Source organism: Lygodium microphyllum, chromosome 28, assembly GCF_053477565.2.
Source record: "Lygodium microphyllum isolate KBCC chromosome 28, Lygodium_microphyllum_v1.1.10, whole genome shotgun sequence".
NCBI classification, from domain to species: domain Eukaryota; kingdom Viridiplantae; phylum Streptophyta; class Polypodiopsida; order Schizaeales; family Lygodiaceae; genus Lygodium; species Lygodium microphyllum.
The window spans coordinates 28,158,397-28,172,855 of record NC_141162.1 but is presented as its reverse complement, the minus strand read 5'-3'; the positions used below and the strand labels follow the sequence as shown (position 1 = coordinate 28,172,855).

General features: G+C 38.5%; 1 protein-coding gene across 1 annotated transcript; it reads right to left on the bottom strand.

The window, feature by feature from the left end:
- Positions 1-6,646: 6,646 nt before the first annotated feature.
- On the bottom strand, positions 6,647-9,189 carry LOC148011280 (acid phosphatase 1-like). Its single transcript, XM_087670826.1, has 3 exons — positions 8,536-9,189; positions 7,463-7,672; positions 6,647-7,087 (listed from the first exon to the last, which is right to left on the bottom strand). The coding sequence occupies exons 1-3, from the start codon at positions 9,150-9,152 to the stop codon at positions 6,910-6,912; spliced, it is 1,005 nt and encodes a 334-aa protein (XP_087526952.1). The 5' UTR covers positions 9,153-9,189; the 3' UTR covers positions 6,647-6,909.
- Between the last annotated feature and the right edge of the window lie 5,270 nt (positions 9,190-14,459).

The following is a 14,459-nucleotide window of genomic DNA, read 5'->3' as shown; positions in this document are numbered from 1 at the left end:
GCAAACCTATGAAATATTATCAATGGCAAGGAAGACTGCCTTGATTAAGAAGGAGCAGTCAAGGAAGCTTGGATGCAAAGAGATGTAGTTGTGAGAATGGAAATACTTGTCCATTGTGGAGATGGACAAGTACAACTAGTAAGAGCAATACCCATTGCAAAAGGTATTTGGGAATTCTTCAACAATACATATGAACACATATATATTGTTTATCAAATGACCATGTTTAGAAAACTATCTACTGCCACTATGCATGAAGATTAGTCTGCCACTAAGTTCCTAGAACATTGGCAATCTTTGCTAGATGAAACCATAATATCTGGTTTAGTCATCTCAGAAGAATTACAAGCCATGTTTCTCCTCTCTTCCTTGCCTCTATCTTGGAGAGCCTTTATTACTCCATTGTTAAAAGAATCAAGCAAGAGCAAGTCATGAGAGATACTCTTTCTACTTATTCAAATCAAGAATTCAAGGTTCTAGCTATAACTGCTTACAACCCAAAACATCTTCACAAAAGAGCTCAGCACTTTCAACATAAGCCCAAGTTTTCTTCTCGATCTAACTTCAAAGGGATTCTTGGTAATCCTCAACATAATCCCAACTCTTATCAGTCTTTTCAATCCCTATCCTTCACAAGAAACCCTCATTATCATCTCATATGTAATGCTTGCAAAAGACAATGTCATATTGAAAAGGATTGTCATAAAAAAAATAGATTCAATAAACATCAATCAAAAGGTCAGGCTCACTTTGTTAGCATCGGCAATTATGACATAGAAGAGCAACCAAAAACTATCATCAGCCTAGCCACAAGTGTTTGGGCACCTTCCTCAAACTCCAAAGAAGAATATATATGGTTTCTAGATTCTAGAACTACTCATCATATGACTTTTCACAAGGAATGGTTAGTCAACTTCAAAGAGATCTCCACTCCACTTAGTATTGCCATGGGGGACAACAGCATTCAACAAGCTCAAGGATATGGGACAATTCAAGTGGAGCTTTCCTCTAATCACATAATCAAGGTATATAAATTATATTATGTTTCCAATCTCAAGAAAAATATATTAAGTATCAGTGAGCTCACTTCTCAATCCTCTCTCACTGCTCACTTCTACAAGGACCACTGCATCTTACAGCCTCGAGGGGGTCACTCATGAATATATGTATATATAACTTAAGTTCAAAATAAGGGGTTTTTAAAACACTAGTTTTATACAATTTAAACATACAGAAGGGTGTCATATAAAGGGGTTACTTACAGATTGAATAGAAAAGGGTTGTGTTTTATTCAAGAAAAATTCACAGATTAGGATATTTATAAATAGGCCATGAACGCACGTTATATAGAGAATATATATATGGTGAACCCCCCGAGCTTACAGCTATTCTCACCTTCTCTCATTACCTTCCCCAAACTAGGTTGGCTTTATACACTTGGGTATTCACTTCTACAACCTCCTTCAAATGCTTCAGCTAACTCCACTTCACTCACAAGTACACCACAGAACACACTCCTATGGCACTCTAGACTTGGACATGCCTCTTAAAATGTTCTCCAACAACTTATTCACAAGAAACTTGTCCGTGGCATTCCACCTTCCCTATCTCAACTTCCATTTTGTCAAGCTTGTGCTCTCAGTAAAGCCACAAATCTTCCTTATCCCAAATCTTACTCCATTATGACTCAACCACTTCAATTAGTACACTCCGACATTTGTGGTCCAATAAATCTTGTATCTCTCACTTGCGCAAAATACTTTATGGTTCTTATTGATGATTAATTAAGATACACTGTTGTATATTTTCTCACGAGGAAGTCACATCTTCTCCAAGTTCTAAGAATATAAGGAAGTAGTTGAAAATAAGCACGAGTTATGACTCAAAGCTCTTTGTACAGACAATGGAGGAGAATATACTTCAAATGAGTTCGAAGATTATTACAAGGCTTTTGGCATTCAACATGAGCTTACCATACCACATCATCCACAGCAAAATGGAGTTGCCAAACGCAAGAATTGCACACTACTCAATGTTGCAAGAGCCATGCTATCACTGGCTCGTTTGGGAAAAGAATATTGGGAGGAAGCAATTGCTACAGCAACATATCTTCAGAACAAGTTGTACTCAAACTCTGTAAACAATAATAATCCTTACGGATTGTGATTTGGTCACCCTCCTGACTTATCACATCTAAAAGTCTTTGGATGCACTACATTTTTTGTCAATCAAGATCACAAATCCAAGTTTTCTCCCAGAGCCACACAACTAACTTTTACAGGATATGGTGAGCCACATGGTCACAAGGCCTATTGATTTTATGCTCCCAACTACAAGGTCTTTATTTATGGCTAAAGTGCCATCTTTCATGAAGTTAATCTTCTTCCATCCAACACAACACAATATCCATCTCTCACACTTTATCCTGTCAAAGAATCTCCGACATTAGACATGCCACATACAAGGCCCACCATATCTTCGATAAAATCCACTCCTTCTACTTCTCTCCACTCCAGCTTTTCACCATTATCATCATCCTTATCTCATTTTAGAGGTCCCAGGTTGGTCGGTTCATGTGAACCACCCTCACCTCCAAAATCTTCTATCCTTAATGCATCATATCCAACCTTAGCAAAATTTCCAAAAGCTATTAACAAGTCAACTCATTAGGAAATCACACCACCTGACGTCATCAAACCAATCTACATGACGTAATTTCAGCAACAACTTGTGCCTTCACTTCACACCACGAACCAGCAGAGCTGTCGCCTCCACAAAATGACACAAACCAACAACCATCTTCACTAAATAACAAGCCACCAGTTGCTCCACTCAATGACAAGCAGACACATGCATCTTCAATGAGTCACAGGCGGTAGCAACTGGCATAGTATGGCAGCTCGATTACTTCCTCTCTAGAATAACAACCTGCCCCAATTAATAGTGAACAATTTCATACTCCAACTCAACCAAATATACTCATATCTCCACACCTTGGAAGCTCCCTACATGGTACATAAAATCTATATAAACAACAAGTCTCCTATCTCCCACAAGCTCCATTTCATCAAGACAATTCGAATCCTCTCCATGCCTCTACTCCACAATTACCTCTGTCCTCATTCCCCTAAAGGGCACAAACTTTGAAGGTCTGCTCGCATAGCAGCAACGTCTTCAACATCAAGCAATACTTCCCCTACAGCTCTCATTGTTACCACTCTACGGCCTCCATCTCCAACTTCTCCATCAATGCCCATTACTCTATTCAGTACTTCCAACTCTGACACTGAAGAGGTACAATCACTATCAACTCCTTACTTCAAAAACTTAGATGACCTTCATCTTCAAGCTAACATTTCCCTTGGACAAGCTTGAGATTTGCCTTCAATTACTAATCCCGAACTCCCAATCTGCCTTTCTGTCACTCAAGCACTTCAAAGTCCTGAAGCCTCTCAATGGCAGGTTGCAATGTTCAATGAATACAAAGCTCTTCTTCACAATAACACCTGAAAATTTGTACCTCTTCCTCCTAGAGGATCTGCAATAAGCTGCAAATGGGTACTTTGCAAAAAGCTCAAACCAGATGGCTCCATCAACAAGTACAAAGCTCGACTTGTAGCTCGTGGTTTCAAAGAAATTGAAGGCCTCCATTAGGGAAGTACATTCTCTCCTATACTTTCTTTATCCTCCTTATGAGTATTACTCTCCATGGAAGATAATTTTAAATCGATTCTTCATCATATTGATGTCAAAACTGCCTTACATGGTCACTTAGAAGAAAAAAATCTATGTCTCAACCACCAAACTTTGTTGATCCAAAATTTCCTATACATGTTTGTCTATTGCATAAAGCTCTTTATGGCCTAAAACATGCACCAAGGTAGTGGTACACATGTATTCATTCTCACTTACTACACCATGGCTTTAGGTGGTTAGAAATAAATCACAACATTTATACTCTTCTTCATGGAAACAATGTCATTATCTTAGGTATCTATGTTGATGATTCCCAAAATCTCCAATTGAATCTATCCTCATCCCATTCTCTTTCAACTAACCAGGCTCATGAAATGGAAACTATTTCTTATATGGAAGCACTTGGATTTATCTTATGCAGGACACATCCTCTGCAAGCCATGCATCAACCCACTTATGAACATTGGAAGCAACTCCAATGAGTCTTACAATATCTAAAGGCAGTATCAAATGTGGGGATTTGTTTTACAAAAGACAACAATGATTTTCTTTTACGAGCATATTCCGATGCAAATTGGGGTGGTGACCTTGCTACCCGAAGATCTCTCACTGGTTTTATCATTACTCTAGCAGGAGGTCCCATCTCTTGGAGTACCAAATAGCAACACTCCGTAGCACTTTCTACTACTGAAGCTGAATATGTGGCATGCGGCATGGTTGCCCAGGAAATAATTTATCTGAAGAAACTCTTGGAAGACATCAGTTTTGGGTATCAACCTCAGCAAATTCTAATCTTCACTAACAATAAGGCATCAATCTCTCTTATTCAAGGCCCAAAATTAAGTATTAAACTCTACTATATTGATATGCGATATCATTTTATACGTGAATTAGTTGAAAATTTCCATATCATCCTTTAATATGTACCATCATGTGATAATACTGCTGATTTCCTCACCAAATCAGTTCCTCACTTAAAGCACAAAATTACCATGCAAATCCTTTGCATGATCTAATGGGGAGGGGAAAACATTCTAGCTGAATTGATGAATTGAATGTAATCTTTTATTTCTTTACAGATACCTATAAAATCCTTTGAGGGGGGATGTTAAGATAAAGTTGTGGATAAGGATAAAAGTTTGGATAAAATAAGGACACGTCAATATGTGGACAAAAGAATCTCATAGATATCCACTTTGTAAATATCTTAGAAATTTAGAGATAAAGATCACGTACCTCATTTAATGTACCATGTATATATACAACTACTAGCAATGAAATGTTCAACTGTAGTTCACTCCTTTCTCTATATTGTCTCTATATCTTTCTCTTATTGTGCACATTATCCTCTTATCTACAAGTTCCTGATTTTCCTTACACTAACAACCTTGTTTCTAACAATGCTATTTAGTTTTCTTTGCAGCACTCCATCACGAACCGTAATCTCACAAGTTTGAATACTCGATATGTAGAGAGACACGATCTCACTGCACTTATCAATAGATTATATGCATGCGACAGCCCGGTAAGTCAAGCCTCTTTCTTGTCTATAGTCATTAGTTTTTTGTGATGCATTATGTATGGTGAACTAATGTGTGGTTCATTTGGTAGAGTACACCTGGCCTATGTTGAATAATACTTTGTATAATTATCGCCATCGTCCCCATCATGTTCGAGAGCGTGTCATCAATGCCTCTAAAGCCCATAAGCCTATTTGTGTCATCAACACCTCATAGAGTCCCATCAACATGTGTCGTCAGTCCCTCATAAAGCCTATAAAGCCTACTTCTTGCATGAACATTCAAATCTGATGGGACACACATCCTCTTGACATCGATTCTGCATCGGTATTGTCAAGAGGACGGCTCCTCTGTCTCCAACCTTCACGTTCTATTGACTGGCGTAGTTTTTTACATGCAGTCATAAAACTTATATGAGTAACCTCTCTCAAGTCTCAGAGAGAAAGAGAGAGAGAGGGAGAGAGATTCTACTAGTTAGCTCCCTCGGAACGAGCCACCACCACCTCTACACTCTACGTACCATCTCAGTAAACCAGGTGGGTGCCTACCATCTCAGATACTCACATCTACTCGGTCATCATGCATCACCGAAGGAGCACCAACAACCTGCACGATATAGGTTGACTTGCTCAAGCCCTCTCCCTCCAAAATGACACCTTCACCACATTAATGGCCTATGCTAGCCACATTAAACTTGTAGCACGCTAGTGCCTGGTTGCCATCTCTAAGGGCAGAGCAAGATATCCGCAGCAGTACTATCTATGACTACTTCAAGCACGTCTAAAGGAGTTTCAAAGATTACCATGATTAGTCGACAGCTTGCCAGTGGCTATTGTCCATTACCTATGCACCATGCTGTGAGAGAACATGCATAGTTGTTGCTCGATACACCTACCCACCGAGAGAGAGAGAGAGAGAGAGAGAGAGAGTCTAGCTAGCTTTGGGACTAAAAGTATGTTTATAGGCTTTTGCCTTGTATATACAACTCTCTGGCTTTGGGACCCATAATGGCTCACAGGTGTGTGTATGTAAGCTTTTGCCTCAAATTCGCAGTTGATTTAAACTAATATTTGCATTTTTCAAGTGTCAAAATCATGCTATGATTGCCATGTAAGTTTGGTAGCTATTATGTCAGGTTTGCTTTTTGCATGGATTTATTAGTATTGAAGTATTATAGATATAGAAGTATATTAAGTGTAGATGTATAAATAATAGTGTAGATGTATAAATAATACAGCTTTCCGTAGAACAACTATTTTCAAGATTGCCAAATTACTGCAATTCCTAATTTGAACTCAGCTTGGTATTATCTGGTGACAAGCAATAGTCTATAATCTTACATAATTTTAGTAGGAATTATAATGTAATCTTAGACAAACAGCTATGTAACAAGCATTATAATGATGAAGGCCTGATAATTTTATGCTTCGTTTTTTGAGACTCTCCAATTTCTCCAAACTTTCTAATATGGTGATTTGGGGCTTTAGGCTTTTGGATATGTTGATCGCCATCAAATTGCCACCAAGTTCTTAACTTGCTATATTATTGATGGATATGTTACTTGTCATATTAGAAGGGGCTCAACCCATATACAATTGTGTCCATAAGAATATCAACGGCAATTCATGTCTCTGATAGAATTTAGCTAGGATCCAATATTAAGAAACCTCATGATCCAAGAATGTTACATCGATCAAGATATAAAATACATGGGATTGGGCAATTTGAAGGCGCGGTTGCCCACAGAGTAGCCAGTGAGGTCACTCCATTGGTCTCCAATGTTCCCAACAATGGTGTAACCGAGCTTCTCTAGAGCCTCCCTTTTAAGGGACTTGTATGAGACAGCAGTCGAGTCACTGTCTTCAACTTGCCTAAACACAGTTATACAGCCACAACCAATAAGATAAGGCCAACTTTAAGAAACAACAGATGTTTTTCACATCAAATATTGCAACATTAGAGCACCTATATGTGGTTCCACACTTGGCCTGACAAACATATTATGGACATTATGCTTCCTTGGCAGGTTTCCCATGGCCTTTCTTTCACCTTGTGAAACTTCTTGCTAAAGTGGCAATCAATCATCTTGATAAACATTTGGCCATTATGCTTCCCTGGCAGGTTTCCATAGGTCTTCTTTGTCCTTATGAAACTTCTTGTTAGATTGATCATGGATTGTCTGTTATTCCCCTTCTTTTCCTTTACCCTTTCAACTACTTTGCAGACATCATGTTCACCTAGTTTACCTGAGGATCAGGCCTTCCCAGCCTTTGTAGCCTGCAGAGGTAAGGTTCAATACAGTGACATTGCGCTGGTCCTCCGATCTGCCTGTCAAGAAGAACACCAGGTAGCCCATGTCGCGCAGGTCGTTGAAGAGCTGAAGTGAGGCAGGAAGGGCAGGTGCTGCTGCTGCTTCCACCCATGCATTGAATGTGGTGCTGTTGTAGGCTTCAGCCCTGCATTGCAGTTGGCAGATTAGTCAAGTAGAGAGGTCAATAAGTCCACCTTGCATTGGAGTACAGTCCAAGCTAGTCAAGAAAATGTCAAAACCAGTCACACCTAGGTGTTTTCTGGTGATGTGATTAGCCCAACCTTTGGAAGAAAATAGATATTCTATAATGCCTGAGAGGATGCAAGGCAGAAGGTTTGAACCCACTCACCCAGACAACTCAACCCATACTCAAATCACTACGCCATGACCCCCTTGGCAGCTAACCTACGTATTTACCAGGGGTTTAAAAAAGGATAAAAATGATGATTCGCCTCAGCTTGGCGTTGTTCAAACTTCAGTACTTTCTTTTTGGTTCATGTGATGGATTTGACATTAATGGTTGGAAACCCAACCTTCAGAGCTGCTCAATTGTGGGTTTTGAACTAGATAGAGATCTCTGGCAACTCACACAGCCTCCCACCCAATTGGGCTACCGCTCGTTAAAAAATTTCCAAGACTTCCACATGGTAAGAAAGAGAAATACCTCTTACAAAGTGGGTAGCTCACAAGCATACATACTGTGAAAACAAGGCCTACTACTGTTCTTACGGACAGATCAAATCAAAGTGCATCTGTATGTGTAAACAATGTGAAAATTCACAAGGACATGCTGTCCAGTGAAGCTTGGCATGTTTCCACTTGTAGAGAACTAGTGTTCTGAGCACATGATATGCCGGTAGAGGCTCAACTGTGGCGTAATACACACACGCATGCATTCACGGACATACACATACATACATGGATAAATACATATACATATGAGCATATTCGCTACCAAGGATACATTCAGAGATGAATGAACATACATATGCATACATAGATACATACCCGAAGTTGTGGAGGGCATAATAGGGGAGGTTGGAAAGGCTGGTCTCGTCGATGTCGAACACCCAGACGAAAGCCGAACCAAAGGAGAAGGACGAGGAATTGGCGTAGTCCTGGGCATAGGCAAGGGCCTGGTCGACCGCCAACTGTGAGTCGTCCCGGTAACCGGGTCCTGTCATGTAGGCCGCCACGTAATCCTCGCAGGTGCCGGGGACGACGCTCCAGCCCCTCAGATTGTTCACTTCCACATTGAAGCGCCAGCTGTTGCAGAGGGACTGCCGGATGGAGCCACCTGGCCCCTTCCCCTTGGCCGGCGGCAGACGGGAACCATGGCAGGAGCTGGGGAAGGAGAAGAGGAATAAGCAGGAGAAGAAGACTAGCCTAGCTATCACAGACGAAGAGAAAGCAGCAGAAGACCATGATGATGATGATGGTGGTCGAGTGGGAGTAGACTTTGTGTAAGGTACTGCAGCATCTGCAGCTACAGCGGCAGCCATGGATCCTCTCTCTCTCTCTCTCTCTCTCTCTCTCTCTATTCTTAAGTGAATAGTGCATTTGGTTTCCCCCAATCTCTTTGTCGCGCTTCGTCGTAGTTCCATTGTCCCTCTCTTTCCAATCATTTTCTTTCATGTCACTAGCTCCTGGCCAGCAGGCTGGCTAACCACGCTTCGCCTGGCTGGGTCTTTTCTAAGTGTGCAACCTTTGTTTACAAAAAATTAATCAAACTATGTGCTTCACGTGCAACAAACCACACATTCCATGCTTCACGATCCATCTACCATTTGAGCTACTCGAAGGTAGACACACATTATGGGGATTTTTTTTTTTGTAAAGTCTACAAATCTCAATCCCAAGTACGAATGTAGTTCCCTTACTACTATAGAGAATTTGGAAAATCCTTGCATACATATCCCATATATATATATATATATATATATATATATATATATATATATGTCCTTGGTGAGTCCCTCCCCTCTCACTTTTAGATCTCAAACATACACTCACACACGTATAAGTAGAAGTTAAAACAGCTAATCATATTAATCGTTTGAGACCTCCAACAATAGACCAGTAAGATGGTTTACCTCCATCTCCTTATTGTTATTACTAGTCTTACTACTATATTATTTTGGTTATAGGTTCGAAAAGTCTTGAACCTTCAGAGGGCTTCTCGAACTTACCCCCTTTTTTAAACTTTTATTTTTCAATTAAATTTCCCTCTTTTTCTCTCTCTCTCACGTGTAATCTCTCATTTTCTCTTTCTCCTCCTATTTTTAATTAAAAGCCCTTGCCTCCCACCCCTCCCTCATTGTAGGGCGAAGGCTCTCTCTCTCTCTCTCTCTCTCTCTCTCATTAAAACCCCCCTCTCTCTCACGTATAATCTCTCTTTTTTTTCCCCTCCCCTTTTTAGTTAAATTCCTCCCCCCTCTCCCTCTCATGTGTAGGGCCTAGGTTCTCTCTTTCTCTCTCTCTCTCTCTCTCTCTCTCTCTCTTTGTGATTTAAACTTTTTAATTAAATATTTAAAAAAATAAATTTAAATATTTTCGAACATAGTTTTTCACACACACATACTCTCTCTCTCAGTTAGATTAAACTTTTTAATTAAATATTTTTAAAAGTTTTTTAATTTAAAGTTTTTCGAACATAGTTTATCACACATTTTGAGAGGAAAATAGAAGAAGAAGAATAAGGATAGAGAGAGAGAGAGAGCTCAAAAGCTTGACATTTTTCACTAGCTCCTCTCACTGAAGCTATGAACAGTGGTTTTAATGACTGAGCTAAAAGCACTAATGTCTCCAACAAGTATAAACCTTTAAGAAGCAGATCTAGAGCAACTTGCCTGAATTCAAGCAGACCACCTGAAATAGGGTAACATCAAGCCTGAAATCAAGCTAGTATCTTTTGATACTAACCTAGTGCTTCTTGACACCTGTGTTTCTTAACACATCCATGAGCAATTCAATTGTTGGTTTTACTTCAGTCTTGCAATGACAAACACAAAGAATTTTAATGTGGAATGCCCAAGTGATTAAATCTATCATAATTCAATCTCATTGTAAAAGAATAAACACTGCTCGAGTACACTCGTGGTAAGACCTCCTTCAAAATGTCTGAACTTGAGTAAATAGCCAAGTTCAATGGAGAAGGCTTTCATGCCTAGAAGGAGAATACCATGTACCACCTTATGCGAAAGGACCTGTGGGACCTGTTTGAGGATGATACAAATAGCAAGAAGGAAGATGATGAAGACGAGTTCGTGAAGAAGACCACCTCAAGACAAATGAGTGGAAAAAGATGAACAACAAGGTTCTAGGCATCATTGCCTGGGGACTAAGTGATGATGTGCTACATCATATCTCTAGCATCAGAGATGCTAGAACTTCTTGGGAGGAACTTGACAGGATGTTTGGTGCCCAACAAAGAATTTAAAGGTAAAATTACTCATGCAATTTTATAAACAGGATATAAAAGACAGTGCTTCCATGACCATATACATTAACAAGTTCAAGAGCCTAAAAACCCAGCTTGTAACTCTTAAGAAGAATATTGATGAAGATGAAGCAATAGTCGTATTGCTTGCAAGTGTAAATAAGGATCCATATGAGAATATTGTGTCCACCCTAAGTAATGTTCCAAGTCTCTCACTTAAAGATATTGAGCACTCTCTTCTTAATGAAGAGAATAAACAAAAGAACAAGAATGCAAAAGATGGTGTCCCATAATCTAGGAAAAATCTCTTATACGCCAAATGAGCTACACAAAGAGAGAGAGAGAGAATAATAATAATAATAATAAAGATTTAAAAAAGAAGAAGAACAAAGAGAAAAATACGAAGAGGGGGGAAAGAGGAAAGAGAATAGTCTTTTTTAAATTAAACCTTTTTCTTCCCACTCTCCCCCTCTCTCTTATGTGTAGGGCCTAGACTCTCTCTCTCTCTCTCTCTCTCTCTCTCTCTCTCTCTCCCCCTTAAATTAAACTTTTTAATTTAATTTTTTATTTATTAAATATTTTTAAAAACTTTTTTACTTTTAATTTTTTGGACAATTTTTCACACACTTTGAGAGGGAGATAGAAGAAGAAGAACGAGAATGATAAAAATAAATAAAAAGATGAAAGAGAAAAAGACGAAGAGAGGGAGGAAGGAGAAAATATAATAATATTTTTTAATTAAATCTTTTTTTATATAGTTTTTGACTTAGAGAGAGAGAGAGAGAGGAAATATATAATTTAAAAGAAAGAAAATAAGGGGAGAGAAAGGGAAAGAGAGAAAAGAGAAAAATAGAGAGAAAAGAAAAAATATATAAAAAAAAAAGAGAGCGAGAAAAAAAACTTAAAAGAGAAAGAGAAAGGAAAAGAAAAATAAGGAGAGAGACTGAGAGACCAAGAGAAACATATGAAGAGAGCAAAAAAGAAAGAAGAGGAGAGAGAGAGAGAGAGAGAGAGAGAGAGGGAGAGAGGGAGGGAGGGAGGGAGGGAGGGAGGGAGGGAGCGAGCGAGAGGGGGAATTGAGAGAAAGAGAATTATAGAGAGGAGAGAGGGGGGAGAAGGAAATGGGGGGAGGGAGATAGAGAGAAGAAAAGCGGGGAGAGAAGAAAAGGAGAGTGAGAAAAGAAGAACAAGAATAGAGAGAATTTGAACATATAGAGAGAGAGAGAATTATAGAGAGGAAATATAAAATTTAAAGAGAGAATGAAGAGAGAGAAGAAGAAAAAAAAAGAAAAAAGAGGAGAGGGAGAGAGAAGGAAAAGAGAGAAGAGGGGGGGAGAGAGAGAAGAAGAAGAAAGAGGACAAGAGGAAGAGAGATTGGAAAAAAGAGAAAAATATTTTTTTAATTTAAATATTTTTTGAGAGAGGGGGGAAGGGAGGGAGAAAAAGGAGAGAGAGAGAGAGAGAGAGAGAGAGAGAGAAGATAAAATTTAAAAGAGAGAGGAAGAGAAGGAAAAAAGAAAAAATAGGAGAAAGAGGAGGAGAAGAAATGGAGAGAGAGAGAGAGAGAGAGAGAGAATAAAAGGAGAGAGAGAGGAGAAGAGAGAGAATATGAACATAAAGAGAGAGAGAGAGAGAGAGAGAGAGAGAAAGATTATATATAGGGAAAAGTAAATTTACATACTTTAAGAGAGATTGAGGGGAGAAAAGAAAGTGAAAGAAGAAGGAGGAGAAGAGAGAGAGAGAGAGAGGGGGAACATAGAGATAGAACTATAGAGAAAGGAAAGATAAACTTTAAAAAGAAATAGAAGAAAAAATAGAGGAGAGAAAGAGAAGGAAAAGAGAGGGGAGAGAGAGAAGAAAAGAGGAGAGAGAGAGAGAGAAGAAGAGAAAGAAGAAGAGAGAACATAAACATAGAGAGAGAGAATAATAGAGAGAGAAAATATAAAATTTGAAAGAGAGAGAGAGAGAGAAAAGAAAAAATTTAAAAAGAGAATGAAGAGAGAGAGAAGAAGAAAAAAAAGAAAAAAAGAGGAGAGGGAGAGAGGAGAGAGAGGAAAGAGAGAGAAGAAAAGTGGGGAGAGAAAAAAAGAAGAGAGAGAGAGAGAAAACCAAGAGAGGAGAAAAATAAACTAAAATAGAAGGCAGAGAGAGAGAGAGAGAATTAGACATAGGAAATTTGGGGGAGAGAGAGGGTGAAGAAAAAAATTAGAAACAAAGTGGGAAAAGATGAGAGAGGAAGATGAGAAATAGATTGTTGAGCAAAGTTACCGCGAAGCGGTTTAGCGTTCTATGCACACAAAGTGCGCGTGGAACGCTAGTTATTGTTATTGTCATAGAAAGTTTTTATATTTCTCCTTGTCTTTTTTATGCAAAGATTATTGTAATGTCATTGGAGATCTACCTAGGTCTTCATATTCCTCCTTTTGGTAAACAACTAACTTAGAATCTTGATTATTGCCTAATGGATGAGCACACATATTCAAACAAACTCTAAAATATTTGCAATAAACTATGAATGGTCAATGAGATTTAAGGTGACTTCATAAACATTATATCATCATTTATCTATGTGATATGCTTTGTAGCCTATGTGCTTTGTGCTCTACCCTTTGTTTTACAACAAAAGTTGAGCATATAGAGCACAAAGTAGAAGAAATGTAATATCAAAGTATCCTTGATCAACTAGCTCACACACACACACACACACACAATCTAAGTGGCTAGTGTAGTGGTAAGCCACTTGTTTTATCAACTTGCTAACCCAAGTTTAAATCTCTTTTTTTTATTCCTATATTAAGTGACTTTGCAGATGCAGGAATTGAACTCAAGACCATCTGGTCACCATGCATCCAACTTGACTAAAAAATATGTACATGTTTAGCTCTCTCTCTCTCTCTCTCTCTCTCCAACATTCACTATATAATTCTTTATATACAAATCTTGATAAGAAAGAGAAACATAAACAATGATGTAATCTATATAGAAGATAATAAATATATACATTGACCATACATTTTAGCTTTCTAGAATGCATATACAATTCAAACATAGAGTCTAGATACATGTTGACCACAAAACCTAGCGAGCATAATGATACTAAATCTAATCAATGATTAATTTTAGAGGTAGATTAGAATATGTGAAAAGTCGTATAATATCATCAAAGTAAAATTGCAAACATTTATTTGAATAATGAATGACTTCTATGAGAGGTGCATGACTTACGTGACAATCAAAATTGTAAAATGTTGATTTGAATGTTGAAGGATGTTTAAGAGACGTGCATGGCTTGGGTGATAGAGAAGTGATTGTAAAGATTGCAGTTTTGAATGTACATAATCAAATGAAGGGTGCACCAACATTACTCAAGATCTTGTAGTTGATGTGGTTTCCTACTCTCATCAAGTCAAACTACCCGTAAATGCACAATTACACTTACCAAACATCTTGGTATGCACACTGATGTACCTAAGATGTGGAGATTGTAGTTGTG

Coding starts and splice junctions, on each gene's coding strand:
- LOC148011280 (XM_087670826.1), bottom strand. CDS start 9,152: ATGATTGGAAAGAGAGGGACAATGGAACTACGACGAAGCGCGACAAAG. Junction 7,673..8,535: donor TATGCCCTCCACAACTTCGG/GTATGTATCTAT, acceptor ACTGCAATGCAG/GGCTGAAGCCTACAACAGCA. Junction 7,088..7,462: donor TGGGAAGGCCTGATCCTCAG/GTAAACTAGGTG, acceptor AACTGTGTTTAG/GCAAGTTGAAGACAGTGACT.